Here is a 26,495-nt window from a genome sequence, read left to right on the forward strand (position 1 = left end):
TATGCACAGGAATGAGCAAAGAACCTGAGGAACACCCACTCCTCATAGTAAAGACTTGTGGATCATATGGATAGAAATGGAAGAAGAGGAAGAAACACCATGTAAGTATGAAAAATAATGTGTACAGACTAATAATAAAGTACATCTACCTTCACCTCACCGTCCTTTCCCCCTTTGCTGTAATCTTCTTTCAGTATATCTTAAAAAGTCCGGATTTAGAAGAAAAATAGGTTTTAAAAATATTAAAATAAACCCAAGGTGCTCTGCAGAGGAGTAATTCCTCTCTACGAATTAAAAGGTTTTAGAGAAAAAGCAGCACATGAATGTTTGACCCTTAGGCCCTTTCTGGGTGAGTACGGCCAGCACCAACCAAGGAGGCGTCAACCTCTAACAGGAACGGTTTCTGAGCATCAGAACAGGTGAGAACGGGACCGGAGACAAAGGCAGACTTCAGCTTGGAGAAAGCCTCTTAAGCCGCCGGAGGCCAGAGTTTAGGACTGGCATTCTTCTTTGGCAGTGCCGGTAGTAATTAGCGAAGCATAAAAACCTCTGGATAGAAGTTGACGGGTCCAGGTCTGAGCATTTTTAAGACACTGTTCCTCCAAGCGCTCTGGCAGCTGGTTGTCAATCCGAGTGGCAAGGGAGATGGGACTACTCAGAGAAGGCCGCTTCATTCCAGGCTAGCTCAGAAGCCAAAGTGAGGAACTAAACCGCATAGTCACTGACAGACTTATTCCCTTGGTGCAAGTTCAGCAAGGTGGTTTCAGCAGATGACGCCAGGGCTGGTTCCTCAAAGACTGAATGGAATTCAGTAAGGAATATAGTGATATTAGCTGTGATCGAGTCGTTTCTGTCCCAGAGGGGTTGGCCCATGCTAGGGCTTTCCCGGAAAGGAGACTGATCGTGAACGCCACCTTGGGCCATTCTGTGGTGAACTGCAAAGGCATCAATTCAATGTGCAAGGAACACTGCGCGATAAAGCCCGGGACAACTTGGCGTCTACATCATACTTGGACGACATGAATAATCGCAGTCTAGGTTCTGCAGTAGGCTGGGTTGCCACAGTAGCAGGAGGAGATGCTGGAACCGGACGTTGCTGCTGGGTAGCCAACAATTGCTGCAAGACGGTGATGAGTTGTCAAAGTTGCTGACCCTCTACAACAATTTGCTGGGACTGCTGGGCCATGATGGTGGTAAGAGCTTTTTACTTAGGCACGAGGCACAAAGATATGGCAGGGGACGCATGAAGGGGCCGGATATTGAACAAGGAAAGAGGTCGGCCAGCGGCAATCATCGGTGCAGTTGCATATTCGATGCGGTGCGCGCACTATAGGAAGCCTGCACCGGAGCATTGGGACCGACGCTGGACCGAGGACAGATGAGAAATGCTTCTGCTGGCATGGAGGGGCGCAAGGAGGCACACGGGTGTGCCTGCAACCCAGGACAGAGAAGCCCCACAGTATGAGGAGGATAAAGGACATGAAGCCACATTATGAGGAGGATGGAAGACATGGGTCACAATCTAAGGAGGATGGAGGATAGGAGGCCATAATTTGAGGGGGTTGGAAGACAGGAGGTCACAGTGTAAGGGGACTGGAGGTCAGGGGGCCATAATATGAGATGGATGACAAGAGGCCACAATATGAGGAGGATGAAGGTCAGGAGGCCATAGTATGAAGAGGATGGAGGACAGGAGGCCACAATATGAGGAGGATAGAGGACAAAGGGCCACAACATGAGGGTGACAGAAAACAGGATCCAGAATGTGAGAGGGAGAGGGGGGGCAGGAATACAGAAAGTTAGGGCATTATAAGTATGGGGAGATAAATAAAAGTGCGGACCAAATGTAAAGAGAGAATAAAATTTAAGAGGGGGTATTATATGTTGAAGAGTTGCATTATGAGGAATTATAGGTCCAAAGGGGAATTGGCCACAGGAAGGGGCATTATACTATTTGGGGGTCATTAAGATCAATATTATAATATGTTTGGGGGTGGAACAATAAGCGTGGCAATGGGTGTGGTTTAGGGAAAGGGGAGGGGCTTATGATCCTCTTTCTCTAGCCTTAAAGTTGGGATGCATACCTAGTGTTTCTCCAGTTATGTGGCAACAGGCAAATAAGAAAAAGAATAGAGTTCGGTATACTGCAGAACATACGTATATTCCTCCTAAACTATGTATATACACAGGCTAATAATCAGCTGCTCCTTTAAAGAGGTTTTTACATGAATGACATATACTGTATGTGGATAGAACATAAATGCCTGATTGCTTTGAGTCTGAGAACTTGAATCCCTCCCCTGCGCCCCATGTGAATATAGTACCAGTGTGCATGCTTCTACATTCAGGGAATCAACACAGAAGTGACATCCAAAACCTTGTTCTATTGGCAGTGCTCCAAATTCATGGACTTTACTGATGTTGTCATCTGACACATAGCTATAAAGTCAGAAGATCACCTCTGTGTGTTTTATTTTGGTCATGTAATTGTACTTTACTAAAAACAGCAGTGGTCTGGAAAGATCAAGGCAATTTGGCTTTCAAGGAAAGAAATAGTAGTACAGGCAATGTCCTTTCTTGTTAAACAAGAGGTAATGCTGAAAAGCAATCATGCTCCTCTGCAAGTGTTTTATAGTGCTGAGTTTCTCTCCTTCTGTAAAGGGAATGTACTCTTCATATTAACTATGTTTATATGCAGAAATTATCGATGATGAAAGTGTGCGGTTAAAGGCCTGTTCTGGCCTGAGGACTACACTGATAAATAGAACCACTCTCAATGTGATAAAATAACATCCTTGACAAAACTATTTGCCATAAATGTCTTATATATGTGATCTGCATTGAACAATTTAGATTTCCTAGCCTTTCACAAGATCCAATTAATTAAGGTAAAGAAAGCTGAGTGACACCTCTTATACTAATTTCTGGTGTGACAAATTATACTCAGAAATTAGCTCTATATTTTCTTCTATATCAGTGTTTATCCACTCAGTTATCTTTTCTCAGTAAGGTTCATTTTACACTACCATTCCTTACCTTTGTTAAAAAAAAAGTTAAGAATGGAGGTTTAATGGAGGCTTGATGTATCAATTAAAAATCCCATTGACATCAATGTCAATTTTATGTCATCCATTATGTTCCATTTAGGCAAGTATTCATATCCATGTGTTTTTTGGACAGAAAAAATGATGGAAGGGATAAGGGATGCATGGATAAGGGATCCAAGACAAAACTGACCATAACGGATGACATAAAATTTACATTGATGTCAATGAGATTTTCAACTGATACGTTAAAGGGGTATTCCAATTTCAGCAAAGTTATGAAAAGTTATAAAATTTTCCAATATATTTTCTGCATCAATTTCTCATGGTTTCTAGATCTCTGCTTGTTCTCATTCTATAGAAAGCTTCTATGTTTACTTCCACTGGATTGAAATCTTCCTGTTCACACAGGCGCACTGCTCGTTATATCACACGCTGCTGATTACTCTGACATAACGAGCTGTTCACCTGTGTGATCATGGTCACATTTCTATCCACTGGAAGTAAATATAAAAACAATAACATTTACTTGCTGAAATGGGAATATAGCCTCTGTTAAACATTCATTCTTCATGGAGGTGAGGAACAGTAGTGTGAATTTTGCATGATTTTCTATTATCTGGCATGTCCACAGACTGTATAGTAATCCTGCTTTATCCTCTACACATTTTGGACATTTGGTTGGATTCTTTAACTTTCCATTTGTGATCGGAAGGTTGCATGGATAGTGAGCTTTGTTGATTATTTTCAATTGTCGTTCCCTCCAGATCTCAGATGCAGTTACTTTTCTTATAAATATTAAACCTTCTAATAATTTATTATGTACATTTTCTAAACTTAACTCTGTATACATCTCAATTTTCCATCTATTTTCATTCTTATAATCTATAGTTAGGTTCATTAAAGTTTTTAAAATCTGAGATATTAGTTAAAATTTAAGTGAACTGAATAATGTTGTGGTAAGGGTTACATCTCTATAGTTGACTTTGTGTAAAAAGATTTTATTTTACCACTTTGTGGCAAATTGGGTCACTGCCACCACAAAGTGGTTTTTACCTTTTTGATCAACTTGGTTTTGGTAGTTTAAAACTATTTGTTCCAATGAACCTGGTATTTCTTTAAACTACGTACTATATGATTAAGTACAGATTCAATATCAGACGAAATAAATGATCTTATGGAAATTATCTTCGTAACATTTAGTTCCACCACTAAATACACTCTCTCAGAATGAGGTTGCATGCTATGTCATGTTAAGCCTGATCCAAATTTCATTAATGGCCTTTACTCCAATGCCTGTGCATTACCGTATCCATCACCTTCATCTCTGTATTAAACATGTGCTGGTTATCACCCTTTATTAGTGTAAAGATCATCGTTTAGAGCAGGCTTTATATAACATTTATCACCCCTGCAGTAGATGCTTCATGTACGTAACCTTTTTATTTGGTCATAAAGTAGTCAGTCCCAGAAAATGATCAGTTACTAATGTAATATGTTCCTAATGTTTAAGTTCCAATTGTATAGCAGAATACAAAAAACAATTACCACAGGCTAGCAGCATTTTTTCTTATGAGTATATAATGAGTTTGCTTTGTCTAATTCACAAAACTCATTCATGAGGCAAATGATTTCTTTTCTAGTGACAGGCACAACGTTGAACACCAAGAAGTCCATGAGGAGATCATAAATATATATACACGCTGGCTTTGTACCTCTCATCACTTGATAATTATTGACACACATAAGCTTCCAGGGATTAAGCAGATTCAGTTTTATAGCTCTAGCTTTATCTAATACTTACATTTACGGCACTCACACAAATCCTTGAAAAAAAATCAATATGAAAGAGATAAGAGGAGAGATGAACCATGTCAATGTTCTGTCTGCAATGTTCAAAAGATGAACCAGATATCAAAATATTCAATAGCCATTATGACGTTTCTGTAGTCTTGTTATTGGTAAATATAGCCTTTTCTGCTTCTGTTATCTTAATCCTAAATCATTTGAACCCATGTAGAAATACAAAAGCATCTGTGTCCATAACAAAGAGAATTAACTTGTGCTGGGTGCATCTGGCTCCGGCCGCTTGTCAGCAGCTGACATACTACTAGAGTTCAGGTAAGCTAATCTGGTTTCACATGCAGAAGCAGGAGCAGGAGCCAAAGACATGGCTCTCTATGGACTGTCTATAGCTATTGGCATACTGATCAGTGAATTACATTGCTGTCTGATCCCTGATGATTTTGTAGGTGCTAGAGCCCGTGGTGATATTATTATAGGTGGTCTGTTTGCAGTACATGGAAAAATGGTCAATTCTGCTAAGGGATACCCACAAAGGCCAGCAATCCAAAACTGTGAAGGGTAAGTTTAACTATTAACTATTATTATGCATAATAATAATTCCCAAATACAGTAAAATGTTGCATCGCTACATATTTGTATACACTGGTTGTCTTTGCAAATTTGAATTATACCTTCTAAAGGTTTTTAGAAACACTGCAGCTGAGTGATGGAATTATCCAACCATACTTTTATTTCTTGAAACTGAATTAAATATTCTGAAAAAGTATCCAAAAACAACATTATTTTTATCCTATCCTATTGGATCCAACGAAAATAAATCAGTGGCTCCTTATAAAACCTAAAACAGATAAATCAATGACTTTTGTACAGCCCGTAACGCTGTATATTTTTGAGACAAACCAGATGTAGAAATACGATCTACACCAAAAAAAGCAACAAAACTTCTATGAGACAGATCTATCTTAGTCTGATGCAGGCTTTTTGGTTGAGAGACTGTTTTGTTATATTGGGTTATTTGCTCAATTTTTGGCAACTTTATCAACCAGTGCGCTGAAGTTGGCCGTGCAGCAGTGATTTTACATTGATTAAGCCTGAAAGGGCGCAAATAATTCTGCATAACCAATCCAGTCCTGACCATGCGTATGAAAGACAATGGTATATGAATTGCACAAAAATTTGCACCTAAAAAGTCTAAAGAAAAAATTGTATTTGACAGAGCTAAAACTAGGAGGTATGCAAATGTAGTTGTTAAATGTAAAACAATGCCTCCTTTTGCTACCTTGAAAGCAGCCCCCTTAATATCAAGCATAACTTACAAGAAGTCTAATAACATGATGTGGGATTAATCAATAATCAATACAGTGTAGGAATCTGGTTTGGCTTTATGAAAGGCTTTATGACTAGGGTCAGACAGTAAAAGTTCTCCTTATGGTGAGTTTGCCAATTAAGGCCACACGCCTTTAAAGGCAGCCTTAATTGGCAAACTCTCCATAAGGAGAACTCTTACCTTATGCCTCCAGAGCTGAAACTACAAAGGCAAATGAGGTGCAAAGAAAGACTCACTACAGGCACAAAAAGAGCACAGGGAAGTGAAAAATAGATAAATGAGCCTATGTATATGTATAGCCTATGTCAAGCTTCATTTATAGCCAAATTTGCCAAATTTGGTTTTTAGACGGCATAAAATGTGAATGCTACTGCTTCATAGTAAGGGTGAATATATGCATAGTAAAAGAACAGAGTTTTTTGAAGAATTTAATCTTATAATTCACATATTACTATACATTGAAATAGGCTAGGTAATAATGTGCATGTAAAAATTGCGACAAATGTAGGACTAGCATTCACAACATATTCTTGAAGGAACTGAACAGTAATGATTCCATGAACCCTGTAATGGAGGCTTTTTTCCTAGATCTTATATTCATGGCACTAAAATCCATTTGGATTTCCAATGTCAGAATCTCTGACAGTAAGCTTTGTAGGTCAGAACTTCTATGTGTTTATGGTTCCTAGATACCAATAATACCAATAATGCAGAAATTGTATACTTTTTGTTTTCTTTTTGCAGATTTGAGATACAAGGATTCTTACAATTACTGGCTATGGCTCATGCTATAGAGATGGTGAACAATTCATCGCTTATACCTGGAATAAAACTTGGATATGAAATTTATGACACTTGTTCGGAAGCCACTCTGGCAGTATCAGCGGCATTACGTTTTCTTTCTACATACAACACCTCGGTGGAACAGCTGGCATTCAAGTGTAATTATTCCGATTATACACCCAAAGTTAAAGCGGTCATTGGAGATAGCTATTCTGAAGTTTCTATTGCTGTTGCAAGATTGCTGAATACTCAACTCATCCCACAGGTAGATGAAGTCCCAAGCTTTATTTCTCATCTCTGATATTGTACCTACAAATTTATAGACCATACAGTGGACATTGTTATGTGGACTAAACTAAAATTGTTATGTGTACTAAATTTGAATAATATCTTTTGGGTTTACAAAATTTGGCAAAAATGTGGAAAATGTTTTCAATTTCAAAGCTCTAAATTCTCTACTTTTGATGGAGATAGTCATAGCACCCAAATAAAGTAATAACTTACCTCGTACATTTCCCAAATGTTTGCTTTATGTTGGCATAGTTTTTTAAGATTCCACATATTTTATTAGAATGTTATGAGGCTCAGAATTTAGGTATCATTTTTCACATTTTTTTGAAAATCACAAAACCTGTATTTAGATGGCCTTCTCAGCTTTCAAATGACTGAGAGACCTTAATAATAGCCAGACTCGTAAATTATGGAAACTACACCCCTCAATGTATGAACAAGCACTTTTAAAAAGTTTGTTAACCCTTTAGGTGTTTTATAGGGGTTAAAACAAAATGGAGGTGCGGTCTATAAATTGTAATATTTTTTGACAATACATTCATTTTGGGTGAATTAAACATTTGCAATGGATTAAATGAAAAAAGGCTCCACAAGGTTTAATACCCAATTTCTGCCGAGTACACTGATACCCCATATGTGGTGGTAAAGAAGGAGGCGCCATCCAGAGTTGATTTGCATTGTCAAATCGTACAGGCTATAATTTTTTTTCTTTTTTTAATGTGGACCTATAGGGGCTTATTTTTTTGCGACATGAGATGCACTTTTCTGGTACATTATTTTGGTGCTAATAGCTAATTGGTGATATTTTATTAACTCTGTTGGTGGAGGAAATAAAAATCATCAATTTTTAGGAAGATTTTTGGGGGTTTCTTTTGGCCGTTTACCATACCATAAAAATACTATATTATTTTATTTTATTATTACACAAATACATCATTTATATATATATTTTTTTAGATTTTTTCACATTTTTCAAAGGTATTAATTACAAATGTTTTTGCGTTTTTTCTTCGGCGTTTACCCTGCAGGTCCAGTAACAATTGTTTTATTATACAGATTGTTACGGATGTGGCAATATCTGAGGCTTTTTTGTGTATTTGTGGTTTTTTACTTTTTTGTTTTTATACATATGTTTGTATGGGAAAGTGTATTTATTTATGAATTAATTCTAATGTTTAAACATTACTGGTTTTGGCTTTTTCTACCTACACAAACTTGAACGTGAACCAGCGATGCTCTGATCGCTGGTTTAAGTCCAATACACTGCTCTACAATACTAATTCATTGTATAGCAGTGTAAAGTGTCTGGCATGCAGCCGCATGCGCAGATAGTTTACAGTCAGACCTGGAAGGGGTCTGACTGCCAAGAACATCGGGCAGCCCCGGGGCGCTTGTCAGACCAGTGCTGCCCAGAACAGGATTGGATCCCCCGGTAGTGGCACAGGATCCGATCCCCTTGCATGACCGCGGCATGCAAGGGGTTAAAACTTACAGAGGGTAATCCGGCTCCGATTGCGGGTGTTAGAGCATGGTGTCAGCTGTAATATACAGTTGACAGTGGCTGCTTATGGTGCCGGCTCCGTTCATGAGCTGGTGCCAGAAGCATGACGAGAGCCCGTGCAGAAGTATCTTCCTGCAGGGACGTACTATAATGTCCAGGTGCACGTAGGGGTTAACCTGTAGTTAACATTTTAATAGTATTCTACATTTAGTGGCAACTTTATATGTGATTGTTGGCACCTTGTGACACTAACCTGTACTGGAGATGTAATCACCACCACAGAGTTTTTAATTGATTTTAGGTCATTTTTTGAATGCTGGTGTTTTTATATTATAATAATAAAGTATATTGAATCCGTAATTTGCTTTTGGTTTATTGTGTTGTGCTTATTAAGCCATGAAAAACTATTGTAGGGATAATAATATATCTGGATACTGCCTGCATTTTTAAGCTTTTTCCTTCTTTTCACAGATTAGCCATTCATCATCTGCTGAAATACTGAGTGATAAATTTCGCTTTCCTGCCTTTCTGAGGACAATACCGAATGACTCCTACCAAACCCGGGCTATGGCAAAACTCATTCATTTCTCCGGCTGGAACTGGATAGGAATTATAATTATGGATGATGACTATGGGCGATCGGCCCTTGAGAGCTTTGGCCTTCAAGCAGTTAAAATCAATGTTTGCATTGCTTTTAAGGAAATCATTCCTGCTCACTTATCTGACAGCACAATACAGACCCGCATAGATGAAGCTGTCAACAAAATATTAAGTGAAACAAGAGTGAATGTCATTGTGGCCTTTCTTAAGCCTTCACTTTTATTAAAACTTTTCAGAAAGGCAATGGAAAAGAAAATAAAAAAAACCTGGATAGCTAGTGACAGCTGGTCTATTTCTAGTGGGATCAGCAGCATGCCAAACCTTCAGAGTATTGGGAAAATTGTTGGATTTACATTTAAGAGTGGAGATACTACATCATTTCGGGATTACATTGCAAATCTTAATCAACAGAAATTTGAGATGAACCGTCTTTTGGATCAGTATGCTATACTTTTGTCTGATTGTCCCAAGATGAAATACACTGAACTGTATGGATGTGTTAGCAATTATTCCAAAGAAGCCACATTCAATCCAAGCATGGTAAAAACCAAGTCTCTCAGAGTTGATTTCCTTTCAGCCACGGTCAATCCAGGGCTTGTCTACAGTACTCAGCTTGCAGTGCTTGCAATAGCACATGCCATTCAAAAACTATGTTTGGAACGCAACTGCAAAAACCCAAATGCTTTTGCACCATGGGAGGTACAGTTATATTGCAAGATGTATAAATCTAGAATTTCAATGCTTTTTGTGTCAACATATTGGGGGTCATTTATTAAGGGCCCGATTCGCGTTTTCCCGACGTGTTACCCGAATATTTCCGTTTTGCGCCGCTTGTACTTAAATTGCCCCGGGATTTTGGCGCACGCGATCGGATTGTGGCGCATCGGCGCTGGCATGCGCGCGACGGAAATCGGGGGGCGTGGCCGAACGAAAACCCGACGTATTCGGAAAAACCGCCGCATTTAAAAACCGAAAATGTGTCGCATAAGGACCGCTTACCTTCACCTGGTCCAGCTCGGTGCATTCCGGCGCGATGAGTTTACTTTCAGCGCAGCAGCGCCACCTGGTGGACGGCGGAAGAACTACCTTATTAAATCCCGGCCGGACCCGAATCCAGAGCGGAGAAGCCGCCGCTGGAACGCGAATGGACCGGGTAAGTAAATTTGCCCCAATGAGTCAATGATTCTTTTTGTATCAATGATTCCTACTCAGAATGGTCACCAGTTATGAGTGGTGTACCCCATGGTTCTGTGCTTGGCCCACTATTATTTAATACATTTATTAATGATATGGAGGTAGGAATTAAGAGCACTGTGTCTATTTTTGCAGGTGACATCAAGCTGTGTAGCGCTATACAGTCTATGCAGGATGTTCATAGGCTGCAGGGTGATTGGACAAACTGTCATTGGAGAGAGTTGAGAAGGACCTGGGTGTACTAGTAGATCACAAATTAAATAAAAGCATGCAATGTCAATCAGCTGCCTCTAAAGCTAGTAGGATCATGTCATGTATCAAAAGTGGTATGGACTCTCGGGACAGGGACGTAATATTACCACTATACAAGGCATTAGTTCAGCCTCACCTGGAATTTGCTGTCCAGTTCTGGGCTCCAGTCCATAGAAAGGATGCTCTGGAGCTGGAGAGGGTTCAAAAAAGAGCCACAAAAATGATAAGGGGTATCGAGGGTCTCAATTATGAGGAAAGATTAAAACAACTATTTATTTAGAAAAGAGACGACTACGAGGGGACATGTTTATTTTATATAAATATATGAATGGTCCATACAAAAAATATGGTGGTTAGTTGTTCCAGATTAAATCAAATCAAAAGACGATGGGGCACTGTCTCCATCTGGAGAAATCAAGGTTTAATCACCAGAGGCGATAGGCTTTTTTTACTGGGATAACTATCAATCTGTGTAATAGCCTGCCTCAGGCTCTGGTCACAGTAGGGACAGCAGAGAGCTTCAAAAAGGGTCTAGATGCCTTTTTACACCTAAATAACATCGAAAGTTATGTTATATAGAATGTTTTCCTCTAAATCCCTTCCTCATCAAATCCCTTCCCTTCCTTGGTTGAACTTGATGGACATGTCTTTTTTCAACCGTATAAACTATGATACTATGATGAGCATTGCCTAAAGCAAAATGGCTTCCAGTCGTTGATAACAACAATATAGTAATTTCAATTGGTATACTAGTATTCAGTCACCTATTGGTCTTCAGGGTAGATATTTAAAGAAACACTGTCACCAGCTTTTACACCACTAAACTAAGAAAACTCTAACCCTTTTGTAGCCAGGGTATGTGGACATTTTTAACATTATTTGCCAGAGCAATTTTTACAATTTTGGCATGCACAAATAAAACCAAAATTCTAACATAAAGAATCATACTAAACCCCATATTGATTTGTAAATTAGAAGAAATATAATGTCGCTATACAAATGAAGATTATTATTATTATTAACCATATTTTCTAAGAGGTACAAGTAACATTGTTAAAATTCCATTAAGGAATTTATAAACATAGGCATCATCATGCAATTTTGTTTCAAAGTGTACATTTTGTATAACAAAGGCAAAGAAATTCACTTTAATTCAAAAAAATGCCCCAAACAGAAAATAATTAGTTTTATACCTTCTAAATGTAAAGATAATCATGTTTAGAGTTTATACATAGGCACATGTTAATATAAATAGATGGGTCACAACATGCAAAATATACTGATTACACACATTAAAACTCCTGAAACGTATATACTTTTTGAAAGCAAAGAACCTGGCGAGTGCATTTGTCTTGATATATACATGAAAAAAAACCAAAAGCAGAGATTTTCACACAAATAGCAAGAATTGCTACAAGAATTGAGGTGATTCTATGTCAACTGTGTAAAAAAATGCAGTATGAAGAGGCAATCTACATGCAAGAAAGTAAAATGAAACAGTGCTGCTATTTTTAAGGGGAACTATTTATATGGGACTATGGTTTTAAAGGCTTTTGTCTATGTTTTTTGAGGCTTCTATAGCTATGGCAGGTTATGGCAGGTAAAGTAACGTGGGCAATTGGGGAAACGATGTGTAAAAAATTGGGGCAGCAGCTTTTATTAGGTTGGGAAATAATAGGGATGTTAGTGAAAATTTTGGGGTCAAATATTTGTTGCTATGTTGCTTGAATGTATTGATTTTTGTGAACATATATTTGTGTAAAGTTCTCCTAAAGTCCTGCTGATGTGTTTGAAATCATTGTCCTGTTGCATGGTCCAGTTTTGGCTGTATACATGGCCTCACATTTTACTGTATAGTACTTTAGTATTCAGAGAAGTTCAGGATGGACTTTATAACTGCTAGGCCTCGTACACACTACTGTGTGCAATATCTGGGTCACAAACAATGGGTCTTCTTGTGCTATTGTTTGCAGCTGTACATAATAGAAGTCAATAATGGCGGGGAGCTAGACACAATTTGTGCGACAAACTCACAGACAAAAATACGGTTGTGTGAGCCCTAAGGTAAAAGCATAATTCCAAATCATCATCACCACCACTGAGCTTAGCAGGCAGCATGATGCGTTTTTGCTTATATGCTGTGCATTATGGCCAAACATCTCAATTTCCATCTTATTTGCCTAGGGGACATTGTTCCAGAACTAACATATGCTTACATGTTTATTTTAGACAGAAGGGACTTTCCCCTGAAAACCATTCCAAACAAAGTTATATTACATATTTGATCTTATTCTAATTGTACGGTTATAAACTCAAACATTTCCCATGCAAACTAAGCTCAGTAAAGTCTAAGAAGTAGTTCTTGTTTTTCTTTTCAATTGCTTTACTGATTACAAGGTCTTGGATAAATTTGCTGGGACATCAATCCTTGTGTAAATCATTTGTCTAGAATGTTTATCAATTGTAAATAATTTCTCTAGTTTGAAGAATGATAGACTTGTTTGGAAATAGCCATTTTCAGTTTTATAAACAGCATAATTTGTTTCTAAGATAATTGATTTTTTTTCCTCCTTGGCATTGTGCTGATCTATGGCTCAATGTTCCAGAACAGCAAGACTGCCAAAATGTCTGTTCAAATAGAGGTGCTCACCATTGTAATAATACTCAAAGTGATAGGATTCAAAGAGGGTTATTTTCTCTGCAAGTGAATGTATATTTATCAATTTTAAAACATTTTGAAAATTGCATACATATTATATACAATCAAGTCAGTCATAAGCAAGACTTCACTTGGAAGGGAAGTTTCGTGTGCTTTCAGTTTCAGTTTTCTAGCAAAGAAGACATAAAGAGTCACACCCATTGAATCAGCAGACAATACACATAGAAATATGTGTTTGTGCTTGAGGGCTAATGGAGAAATCATAATAAGCAAATATTCTCCATCCATTAACTCATAGAATTGGCGGAACCTGCCAAGATGTGAAACAATGCCAGATATCTATCTAAATACTACTTATCTTCACCCACTGTTCGATTTATTTATGGAATCATTAATATTAATGTTTATTTTTCTTTAATCTAATGTCTATCTGTGTCTCCTCCACCTCTGATAGCTTCTACAATCACTAAAGACTGTTAACTTTACCTACATGGGAAGGAATATTAATTTTGACTCGAAAGGAGATGCCAATACTGGATATGATGTATTAATCTGGAAAGTGAACAGTGATGGAAAGATTAATTTCACTATATTTGCTGAATACGATACCCATAAAGACACCTTCATATTCAAAAACCAGGATAAAGAGAATGTATTCCAACATTTGACGGTAATGAAATAATCCATTTTCATTTCATTGTAACATTAGGCTTACAGATATCAGAGCAGACTTCAGCTTATATTTTACCTAAATAGAGTACTGGGTGATAAGTGACTGCAAAACATGTCTTCCAGTGTTTCTATCTAGATTGGTAAGGTAAGAAGACTAATAAAAGGGGCTGTCCACTTTAAGCACGTTATAATAATAATTCTTTATTTATATAGTGCCGACAGATTATGTAGCGCTGGACAAAGCATGGCTACAGCAAATTACTAATATTGTTTGTGTGATAAAAACGTATTCAATTTTTCCAATATACTTTCTGTATCAATTCTCCATGGTTTCCTAAACTTCTACTTGCTGTCCTCATGCTGTCAAGCAACAGAAAGCTTTATTGTTCATAAACACCAGTCCATAGTCATGTGATTCCACACAGGCACTCGGCTCATCACCGTCACACAGCTTTGATTACACTGTGTGTTATAATAAGCCGTGTACCTGTGTGACATCACATGACCATGGACTAGAGTTTATCAACAGGAACTGAAGGATGAAGCTTCCTGTCACATGACAGCAAACAGACAGCAAGCAGACATCTAGAAAACTGATTCAGAAAATATTTTGGATTTCTTTATTACTTTTCATTGAACAAACAATATTAATTATTTGCTGGAATGTGCTTAAAGTGGACAATCCAATTAAGGTGACTTTGCCATTAAAGGCAGCCTTTGTAGGGGAGTGGAAACATAGAAAAACATATAGCTGTTTTGGTCTATGTAGATGTCTTTAAACTGTCCTGCAGCTCCCACAAATTTAAAGGAAACCTGTCACCAGGAGACCCATTTTTAGCACTCCCCCAGTCCCTACAGAGCATAGTACATTCTCTGCCAAAGTGTTTTCGATAAAAAATAGGTTTTACAGAAAAAAAGATATGTTATATTGTACCTTTCATTAGCATCTGCTGTGTGACTAGGCAGCTGCCAAATGGGAGGGACTGGAAAGGAGCAGTTCCCCCCACCCTTGGGAAACATGTGACCTTTTCAAATATATGAATAACTCCCCACACTCAGGATTGGCTGTAGAGGAGCAGGGGGCGTCGCTAAGCCCAGTGATGGGTGTTTTCATATGTTTGAAAAGGTCACATGGAGAAGCTGTTCCCCAAGGGTGGGGGGAACTGCTCCTTTCCAGCCCCTCCCAATAGGCAACTGCCTAGTCCCACAGCAGATGCTAATGAAAGGTGCTATATAACATATCTTTTTTTCTGTAAAACCTATCTTTAATACAAAAACACTTTGGCAGTGTATGTACTATGCTCAGTGGGGACTGGGGGAGGGCTAAAAATGGGTCTCCCGGTGACAGGTTCCCTTTAAGCTGTAATGTAAACTAAGTTTACAATGGCCATTGTAGTGCAATTTTGGATGCACTTTTATTTTAGTCAAAGCAAGGATTGTATCTAAAAGAGAAGAGATATTTATCATCTTAAGGACATGTTATCATCTTAAGGTTCTGTTTTAATATCCTTAACCCCTTAAAGACGCAGCTATTTTATAACTTAAGGCTCAGCTTCATTTTTTGTATTCTGACTTACATCGCTTTATATGGTTATAACTTTTGAACACTGTTACTTATCGAAGTGCTTCTGAGACTGTTTTTTTTCTCACATGTTGTACTTTTTTTAAGTGGTAAATTTTGTCTGATAAGTTTTACATTTATTTACAAAACAAAAGAAAAAATGATGATTTTTTTTATTTAAATTAGCAATTTTTGAAATTCCAAATCATTGCAGATAGATTTACCACCTAAATAAGTTGCTGGATAACATTTTCCGTATGTCTACTTTACATATTTCATCATTTTTCATATGTCTGGATAATTTATTTTGATGTTGCGTAGCTTATAAATTGAATATTGCTTTTCCGTATTTTCAGAATTGACTATTTTGGGGACACTGTTTTGAATGAAATTTTAAATATCTAGTATTAAAACCACGTATATAATAAACCCATTTTCAAATCTGCACCCCTCAAACTATCAGAAACAGCTTTTAGGAAGATTGTGAAAACCTTGAGATCTTCATAGTAATTAAATCAAAGTGGAGGTCTTAGAATTTAGAACGGTCAAATATTGTCCAGGCAAGTTAAATGCCACAGTTACACTGACCGCGGTATTTAACGGGTTAAACACCCTGCGATTGGAGCCCACTCCAACCGCAGTTGTTACTCGGGGATGTCAGCGGTAGATTACTGCGCCTTTTTTTCAAGCCCCCAATGTTGCGGAGACCAGTCCTGGTAACTGACCATTGGAAACCTGTTTACTATCAGGGGGGAGGTGCAGGAGCAGAAGAGAGGACATGTGTTTGGACAGTATCAGAGAAGATTATCTTATCGACAGTTGAAAATGTCAGATAAGCTACTGTGGATGAAGTACTGAGTAATTCCTTTGTGCTCATCTAGATGCTGTGCTAATACATTTTGTTTACATTATAATATTTTGTCTACATTGTGTTTACATAAACACAATGTTACTAAATGGCAAAAATTGAATGAAAACCCAATGCTAATCAATGTAAAGGAAAATGAAATGTAAAAGCAAAGTAAATGCAATGTGAATGCAAACACAATATAGATACAAACATAATGTTAGCACAAAATTGATGTAAATGCAATGTAAACAAATGTACTTTTCATTTGCATGTTTACATGCCATTTGTGTTCTTATCATGTTGACATTGAGTTTACATGCCTTCTATGTTAACATTGCATTTACATCACATTTGTAATAACATTGTGTTTGCGTTTACAATGCATTTGTGTTCACATCACAGCTACATCGCACTTGCATTCACGGGGGAGTCAGAAAACAGCATAAAAATTGTCTAAAACTTTCAGTAAACGTGTTAACTTTTACGTACAAATTACTCCAGTTTTCTGGTGTAGAGAGATCTCCCCCAATTATTAATATGGCGCAGCATAGAACTGTCTAGTTCTACTCTGCACTTGTCTAAAGACTGACACATCAATACATCTCCAATGTGTACTCCACAGTAGCTTATCGAATATTGTCTGCCGATGATTGGACAGCATCAAAAAAGATTAGCATATTACACCCCCAGCTCCAGTGCATTGCACATTGCAGTGCTGGGGCTGGATCCATTTTTAGGTGGTTTTAGGTGCAGTTTTATTAATTCAACAGGTAAAAGACAAACTGAAAAGGTGAGTTTTGAAGGGGAAACCTGTTCAAAAAATGTCAGTTAAAAGCAGTTAGCTGTTAAGTTAAAATAGGAAATTGGACCTAACTGGTGCAATTTTAACTGCTATGTGTGACTGCGCCCTCTCAATATACAGGATTATAATGGTCAGATACCAGACCTGATATCTCTGCAACTGTGGGTGCCCTGGAATCTGTGCAGCAGTCTTATTCTGCACCAGATAAATCATGCTAGGTGATGTTTTTGGTGTAGTCTATAACTATTTAATTGTACTTTAGACCAGCTATTAGTTTGTCAAGTTTACATTAGAATTTTCTGACACCTGGACTATTCAGAAAACAGCCCAACAATGGCCTAGAACCCTCAATAAATGTGGCGCACAGCATTTCTGTCACGGGTGCCCCTGAAACCCATATCGCGGGTCACAGGAGCACCCATGTACCTCCGCGTGCCCCAGTCAGGAACTTACCATTGCCGGCTCCAGCAGCAGGTCTCCACAATGCCCACGCTCCGCCGCATGCTTCCCCGTCTCCTAGGGCCAGCGCGTCGTTGATTGGTGCTGGCTGGCTGCCAGTTCTGTTAAATAGCCAGCCTCTTCCTGTGTTCCCTGCTGGATGTTTGTGCCTCATAGTCTTAGAGAAAGCTTGCTCCTGATACCCTGTGCGATTATTCTGAATTCCCATTGTGACCTCGATTCCGTTCCTGACCTCACTTCTGTGCTGCCCTTTCTGACCTTCTGCTCTATACCTGACTCTGATCCTGTGCTGTCTCGACCTCCTGCCTAACAGTTCTGTATTTCACCTTGGCTGCCACTGTGGACAAAGTCACACAGGTGGAATGACTTGGTGGTACCACGCCGCAGCAAGTCCAACCCGCTTTGCGGTGGGCTCTGGTGACAACTGGGTGCCATTTAGCCTCCGGTCCCTGGTGTCAGTTTACATGATTGTCCGTGGTGGTCCAGAGGATCCACTAGCACTGATCCCGACAGTAATATCTGGCCATGGATCCTGCCATGGTTCCGCTACCTTAAATGGCTGACCTTACCACCATCGTGGTCAAGCAGTCACAACAGATTGCCTTGCAAAGACAGCAACTTGCATAACTCACCGCCACCTTGCAGCAATTGTTGGCTACCCAGCACCTGCATCCAGTACCTGCAGTAACTCCCGTTTCTCTGGCTGCATCATCTACTCCTGAGCCCAGGATGTATCTATCCATGCCCTCCAAATATGACGGTGAGGCCAAAGTTATGCATGGGCTTCATTACTCAGTGCTCCCTTCATATCGAGCTGATGCCTTCACAGTTTGCCACAGAACAGGCTAAGGTGGCGTTCATGATCAGCCTTCTTTCCGGAAAAGCTCTGGCATGGGCTACTCCCCTCTGTAACAGGAACTATACGGTCATGGCTACTCTTACCACATTCCTTGCTGAACTTCAATCCATCTTTAAGGAACCTGCCCGGGCATCACTTTCTTATGTCTTGTCCAGTTCGTCCACAGCGTCCAGGAAATGCCCACACCTAGGGTTCTTGGAAGAAGCGTCCCTAGGTGAGAGCAAAGCTTCTACTCATCTGAATGTCTCTGGTCTTCTCAGTTTTGGAACAGGAAACCCGCTTCAAGTCTCAGCCTTCCTGGACTCTAGCTCTGCAGGGAATTTCGTGGATACTGCCTTGGTCTCCCAGCATCACATTCCTGTAGTTCACCTAGAGAAGCCACTGGTTATATCTTCTGTCAGTGGACAGATTCTGCATGACCCGGTCCAGTATTGTACTGAGCCACTGTCTCTGCAAATTGGTGCTTTGCACAAGGAGAGACTCATTTTATGTGATGAGGAGCAAAGCTTATCCTCATCTGAATGTCTCTGCTCTTCTCAGTTTTGGAACAGGCAACCCGCTTCAAGTCTCAGCCTTCCAGGACTCTGGCTCTGCAGGGAATTTCGTGGATGCTGCCTTGGTCGCCCAGCATCACTTTCCTGTAGTTCACTTAGAGAAGCCGCTGGTTATATCTTCTGTCAGTGGACAGATTCTCCATGACCTGGTCCAGTATCGTACTGAGCCACTGTCTCTGCAAATTGGGGCGTTGCACAAGGAGAGACTCATTTTATGTGCTCCCCTGGTCTAAGTCCAGTGGTTGCAGCAACACGCTCTGGTGCTCGACTGGCACACTGGGAAAATCCTTTGCTGGGGACCAGAGTGCCATTCCCGCTGTCTCAAGGCTCTTCATCTGGTGTCCGTAAAGTCTTCTGTAGACTCCCCCCGGCAGCTGGCAGGTCTTCCTGCCGCTTGTAAGGACTATGCAGATGTTTTCTCTAAGAAGCAAGCGGAGATTCTGCCACTGCACCGCCCCTATGACTGTCCCACTGATGTGCTGCCGGGCACATCTATTCCACGAGTTTGGATATACCCATTATCTGTGCCCGTAACTGAGGCTATGTCGGCCTTCATCAAGGAGAATTTGCAGAAAGGATTCAACCGCAGGTCATCTTCCCCTGCCGGTGCTGGATTCTTCTTTGTGGCCAAGAAGCATGTTTCCCTTTGTCCGTGCATTGATTACCGAGGCCTCAATAAAGTCACAGTGAAAAACTGCTACCCTTTGCCTCTCATAACTGAACTTTTTGATCGTCTATGGGGGGTCAAGGTTTTCACCAAGTTGGATCTGGGGGGGGGGGCATATAACCTCATTCACGTCCATGAAGGCGATGAGTGGAAGACAGCCTTCAAAACTTGTGATGGGCATTTTGAGTATCTGGTAATCCCCTTTGGGCTCTGCAATACCCCAGAGAGAGTTGTTCCAAGAATTCGTCAACGATATCTTCTGAGACTTGCTCTACATTTGTGTCGTTGCTACTTGGACAATATTCTGGTGTTTTCTCCTTATCTACAGTCTCATCTGATTCATGTCCGGCAAGTTCTCAGGCGCTTAGGGGCCAATCGCTTATATGCCAAGCTGGAGAAATGCCAATTTCATCAGAGTAGTCTTCCATTCCTGGGATACATCATTTCTGACAAAGGACTACAGATGGATCCTGCCAAGTTGTCTGCCATACTTCAGTGGCCTCGCCCAGTGGGACTACGTACCATACAGAGATTTCTGTGCTTCGCCAATTATTACTGGCAATTTATTCCACATTCTCCTCTCTTGTATCTCCTATTGTGGCGCTGACCAAGAAAAATGCCAATCCTAGACTCTGGCTTCCAGCGGCTGAAGCAGCTTTCACTAACTGCCCCTGCCACAGTTCTCACACGGCCTGAAACTGAGAAGCCATTCCAGTTGAAGGTTGACGCTTCATCCGCTGGTGCTGGAGCCGTTCTCACCCAGAAAGGGCCCAAAGGTCAAACCCTTGCCTGCGGCTTCTTCTTTAAAACCTTCTCAGCCGCTGAGGGGAATTATTCCATTGGTGATCTGAAACATCTGGCCATAAAGTTAGCTTGGAGGAATGGCACTATCTTCTGGAAATAGCTCTTCATCCTGTCAATATCTACACTGACCACAAGAATCTCCTGTACCTCCAGACTGCTCAGCATCTCAATCCTCGTCAGGCTTGCTGGTCCCTCTTCTTCTCTCGATTCAACTTCCTGATTCACTTCCATCCTGCCGAGAAGAACGTCAAAGCAGATGCCCTCTCTCATGCCACTAATGTTCTTGGGGAAGAATCCTCGTCATATTGCTGCCCCTGTGGACCTTCAGCAGCTTCCTCCTGGCAAGACCTATGTAGGACCTGCTCTTCAGAAGAGGATACTAACTTGGGGACATTACTCTTGTGTAGCTGGGCACCCTGAGATGCAGAGACCTATTGCTCTCATATCTCGTTACTACTGGTGGCCAGATCTGGTCAAGCATGTTTGAGATTTTGTGGTTTCCTGCCCTTCCTGTGCCCGTAACACATCGTCACGTCTCAAGCCAACAGGCCTGCTGCTTCCTTTGCCGATACCCAGATACCCAGTTGCCCGTGCACTCACATAGCCATGGACCTTATTATGGATCTCCCATCTTCTTCCGGTCCTCTGGTTGGTAATGGATCGTTTCTCTAAGATGTCCCACTTTGTCCCTCTGCCAGGTCTACCCCCTTGCCAGCCTGTTCTTCCTGTACATCTTCTGGCTACATGGTCTTCCCCTGCACATTGTCTCGGACCGTACGGTTCAGTTTGTTTCCCGTTTCTGGCAGTCTCTGTGCGGTCAATTGCAAATTAAACTGGACTTCTCATCTGCGTATCATCCAAGTTGAGAGGGTTAATCAGACTCTGAGCTGATATCTCCGCAACTTTGTTTCCGCCCAACAGGACAACTGGTCCTCCCTGCTGCCGTGGGCGGATTTTTCTTACAACTCTCTGGAGTCTGAATCTTCCGGCTCCACTCCATTTTTTGCTGTCTTTGAACGACATCCACGCCCACCTCTTCCTCTGTCTAAGCCTACTGATGTTCCTGCCGTGGAGGAATTGTTCAAGATCTCCAGTCCATCTGGGAGCAAACACGGCAGTCACTACTTCGGGCCACCACCCGCTCTAAGACCCAGGCAGATAAGAGATGCAGACTTCCTCCAGTCTTCTCTCCAGGTGATAAGGTGTGGTTATCTTCTAGATACATCCGGCTGAAGGTTCCCAGCTACAGGATTGGTCCTCGCTATCTGGGTCCTCGCTATCTGAAGCGCATCAATCCCGTGGCTAATAAGCTCTGCCTTCCTCTCACCATGCACATCCCGAATTCCTTCCACATCTCCCTTCTGAAGCCAGTCATCCTGAACCGCTTCTCCTGGCAAGTAGCACCTCCAGCTCCTGAGGCATTTCACCGATGTCAATGAGTTGAAATAGGTCCTGGGAATTAAGTCAGTCAAATGGAGCCCCAGGACAATATCCTTGATCGTGCACTTCTTCAAAGGTTCCTTCAGGCCAAGAAGAGGGGGAAGCCGAAGGGGGTGGGGGTACTTTCACGGGTGCCCCCCTGCAACCCATATTGCGGGTCACCGGCGCACCCGTGTACCTCCGTGTGCCCTAGTCAGGAACTTACTTTTCCAAGCTCCAGCAGCGGTTTTCTTGATGCCACTGCTCTGGCGCATGCGTCTCCATCTCCTAGGGAACGCTCACTGGCTCTTTAAAATTTAAAGGGCCAATAATTGGTTCTGGTCGGCTGGCAATTCTGTTAAATAGCCAGCCTCTTCCTGTGTTCCCTGCTGGATCTTTGTGCCTTATAGCCTGATACCCTGTGCAATTATTCTGAATTACGGTTATGACCTGACCTTCTGTGCTGCCCTTCCTGATGATGATTCTGTACTTCGCCTTGGCCGCCACCACAGACAAAGTCGCACTTGTGGAACGACCTATCAGTACCACACTGCAGCAACTCTAACCCGCTTTGGGCCGGGCTTTGCTGAAAACCGGGTGCCACTTAGACTCCAGTACCAGGTGTCGGCTTACGTCATCATCCGCGGTAGTCCAGAGGATCCACCACCACTGATCCTGACAATTTCAGGTGGAAATTACTTCACAGTGCTGGCTGAAACAAGCTGATAAATCTCCCCCTTTATTTTTTTTGTTTATAGGCATCATGAATAAAAATTTTAATTCTGTCACAGATTTTCTATGCCTGTCATCATGTTTGGTAAATATTAGGATAACGTTATAGTGAGGGTCATAATGATCATGCTGATCTCAATAAATGTGTACTTTTTATGCTTTGACATATTAGGGCAAATATCAATCTGTTTATTATTGAAATATTTATTATGAAAAGTGTCTAAAACTCCTTGTACCACATTTAGACATTTTGTGATATACAAAAGTGGTGTGGTCTTATTAAAGGACATGGATTTGTGGAGAAAGGGGTATGGACTAAGTTGGGTCAGAAGTTACAGTATATAAGTATATAAGACATGGTTCTGGCATAAATTAGGCCAACTAGGAGGTCTAAAGTTTGACTAAACAGTCTTAAACTATGCATCAAACACTAAAATAAATTGCTTGCAGTTAAAGACTATGTTTGTAATTTTGTACAATCTTATCCTTAGGCACTTGTGTCCTAGACTTCTAAAGTATTTTTATGGCAGAATATTTCCTTTTTTTGCTCAGGCCTGCACTTATATTGCAGTGTACAATGCCATTGTAATGGCAACAGGCCTCCTATTAGTTTTTTCAGAGAGTATAACAGGTTGCTAAGATATTGCTAGGCCACTGGCCATTGGCATCCCATGATTGCATTGTGGAGGATTTGGGGTGACACAGGAATTAATTACGTTAGATTCATAGCTATCGTCAATCATGGCCATTGCAGCAGAGTTACAGATTTATGTTACAGGTAACAACCGCTACAGATAGCGCTCACTCAGCCCATGAGCCTATATGCATGGTAGTAGACATGGACAGCCCCAAAAGCAATAAGTGAATGTGGTCTTAAACCAGCTGTTTTATGATTGTATAACTTAATTAATATTAGAAATAACTGTATATTTATTAACAAATACTTTTGATATTACAGAAGATCAGATCTCGATGTTCAGATGAATGTAAGCCAGGTCAAATGAAGAAGACATCAGCAAGTCAACATACATGTTGCTATGAATGTGTTGCATGCCCCGAAAACCATTATACCAGCCATTCAGGTACTGAACAAAAGCAAGAATCTGCAATTAATATAGTGATTTCTGAAAAGGATGTCTACAGTTTGATAGGCTAAAGTTATTTATTTTATCAATAATACACATTTTGGGTGAAATTTGGAAAAGTTGTAATGCAACTCGTTAATTGGTGCATACACTAAACATAAGGATAAAATTAATAATGAGTGTAAAATAACTAATAATGAAATTGTATACTCTAAGGCAGTATTGGCCACCAAGGGCAAGATCCACTGGCAATTTTTAAACCAGCTTCATCTTAAAGCATTTGTCTATGCACCCTTAAGTCCAAAAGAGAAATAAAATAATAATAAAATCATTAATTATGCTTTATTTATTATCTAATGTATTGTCTTCTATTTTTCATCATTCTAGATATGGGCTATTGTATGCCCTGTAATAACAAGACTCACTGGTCTCCGGTAAACAGCTCTGTATGTTTTTTGAAAAAAGTGGAATTTCTTCGTTGGGATGACGGTCTGGCTATTGTCCTCCTTATCATCACTTTTGTTGGAATGTTTGCTATTTTTGCTATAGGAATCCTATTTGCTAAAAACTTTGATACGCCAGTTGTAAAGGCATCTGGGGGTATTCTTTGTTATGTCATCCTTTTTTCTATCCTTATAAGTTTTGTGAGTGCAATCTTCTTCATTGGTAAGCCAGCTGAGTTCAAGTGCAAAGTTAGACAAACTATATTTGGTATTAGTTTTACTGTAGTAGTTGCATGTATTTTACTAAAATCAATCAAAATATTGTTGGCTTTCACATTTGAGCCAAGAGTACACAGCATTTTAAAGTTTCTTTATAAACCATTTACTCTGGTATTTGTCTGTACAGGGTTTCAGGTGATGATTTGTACCACATGGTTGATATTTTGGTCTCCTTATATCAAAGAGAACTTCTCCCTTCAAAAAACAATCATTTTAGAGTGTAAAGAAGGCTCTACAGTAGCATTTGGTATTATGCTAGGATATATTGCTGTCTTGGCATTTGCATGTTTCATTTTTGCATTCAGAGGTAGGAAACTACCAGAAAACTACAATGAAGCCAAATTTATAACCTTTGGTATGTTAATTTACTTCATTGCCTGGATTACTTTCATCCCCATATATGCTACAACATTTGGTATATACTTACCAGCTGTTGAAATGATTGTAATACTTATATCAAATTATGGCATTTTGTCATGTACATTTTTGCCAAAGTGCTACATCATCTTATATAAACAAGACACCAATACAAAGTCTGCTTTCCTGAAGATGATCTATAAATACTCTTCCAAAAGTGCAAGCACCCTTACAGTGAGTCAGGTTTCATCCACTTCTATGCCATTACCTGAGAGGCACAATTCCATACAAGATATACCATTAAGACCTGGTAGTTCATCTGTTAGTTGTATAAGTAATAGCTTTTCTTTCCATGAAATGCTGGTAGCAGATATACCTACCACAAAAAATAGAACCCGCATGAGAAATAGGTTGTCAAGTATTTGAAGGACAAGAAGAAATGTACTTTTTGAACTCTGTGAAGATATATTTTGCAGTGTGGGCAGTTCTTTAAAGTATAATTTTGCTTTGACCATCTTTCAAACACTCTTGGTACAATGAATAATTGTGTAATATCTTGTAATGACCAAAAATGTTCCATTAAGGCTACATTTAAATCATGTTTTATGGAAGTGTTCTGTATATATGCTGAATGTATCCATGTACATATACTGGAAGACAAAGGATTTGTTTTTGCCTCCTTGAGCACATTATACCTCGCATACTGAGAGAAACACAGGATGGAAAAATGCAACAAGCTGCTGAGAGATGTATACACTCGGCAGAGGACCTAATAGCCTATGCGGGGGACTGATGTAACAGTATTGCATCCATCCCCAGCCTCCGCTGAGTGTATATTTTAGGAGGTCCACACTGATGTAACCATCAATATAAAGGCAGTTACATCACTGGGGAAATACCTTGAACACCTTATTCACTTCTCCTCCCACTTTCACTGGGAAAGGGTGAAACAAGACGCGATATCCCATTTTATGAGTATACAGTGTGATACATCCTATCCCTCTTTTGTAAGGATACCTTGGAAATCTGCTCAACGTATCTGTTGAGAGCTACAAATGATAAATGGATCTCCAAGCCTTAGAAGATCCTTGGTGTAGTCACATAACCGGCATGCCTAGTTTCGGTGTCATTGCATATACTATCCCACTATCCTTTCATTTAATGGCCTAATGTGAATTGGAATATGTTTTCCTTTGCTGCTCCATACTTCCAAGAGTTTTCTTTAGATGCATGAGCCCTATATAGTTCTCAAAGGTGTGGGAGGAAGCTTTCAAAGGCCAGCCCAGAATAGGGGATATGGGTGATGACATGTTGATTGATCAGCAAAAAAGAGTGGAATAGTATATGCAATATCAGCTTAAGAAAGCACTATGGTGAAATATTTTATTATTTTATTACTTCTCTTTAGTTTGGTCATGTGATCTGAAGACAACACGCTTTGAATTGCCATGCCTTTCTGTTGGCTCAGGGATAGAGGGTTACAATCTCAGGTTAT

At 40.1% G+C, this 26,495-nt stretch overlaps 1 protein-coding gene across 3 annotated transcripts; it reads left to right on the forward strand.

Annotated features, from left to right (window-relative positions):
* The first annotated feature begins 5,188 nt into the window (after positions 1-5,188).
* LOC140120532 (G-protein coupled receptor family C group 6 member A-like) lies at positions 5,189-25,781 on the forward strand. Of its 3 annotated transcripts, none has more exons than XM_072139540.1 (6): positions 5,189-5,408; positions 6,922-7,225; positions 9,224-10,051; positions 13,912-14,127; positions 23,795-23,918; positions 24,309-25,781. In XM_072139540.1, the coding sequence occupies exons 1-6, from the start codon at positions 5,215-5,217 to the stop codon at positions 25,424-25,426; spliced, it is 2,784 nt and encodes a 927-aa protein (XP_071995641.1). In that variant the 5' UTR covers positions 5,189-5,214; the 3' UTR covers positions 25,427-25,781. The 3 variants fall into 3 exon arrangements, with proteins under 3 accessions (XP_071995641.1, XP_071995643.1, XP_071995642.1); XM_072139542.1 differs by having other exon boundaries at positions 9,224-9,535; XM_072139541.1 differs by lacking the exon at positions 13,912-14,127.
* The last annotated feature ends 714 nt before the right edge of the window (positions 25,782-26,495 follow it).

This window comes from Engystomops pustulosus, chromosome 3 (genome assembly GCF_040894005.1).
Source record: "Engystomops pustulosus chromosome 3, aEngPut4.maternal, whole genome shotgun sequence".
In the NCBI taxonomy this organism is placed as follows: Eukaryota; Metazoa; Chordata; class Amphibia; order Anura; family Leptodactylidae; genus Engystomops; species Engystomops pustulosus.

Coding starts and splice junctions, on each gene's coding strand:
- LOC140120532 (XM_072139540.1), top strand. CDS start 5,215: ATGGCTCTCTATGGACTGTCTATAGCTATTGGCATACTGATCAGTGAA. Junction 5,409..6,921: donor GCAATCCAAAACTGTGAAGG/GTAAGTTTAACT, acceptor TTCTTTTTGCAG/ATTTGAGATACAAGGATTCT. Junction 23,919..24,308: donor CCATTATACCAGCCATTCAG/GTACTGAACAAA, acceptor TCATCATTCTAG/ATATGGGCTATTGTATGCCC.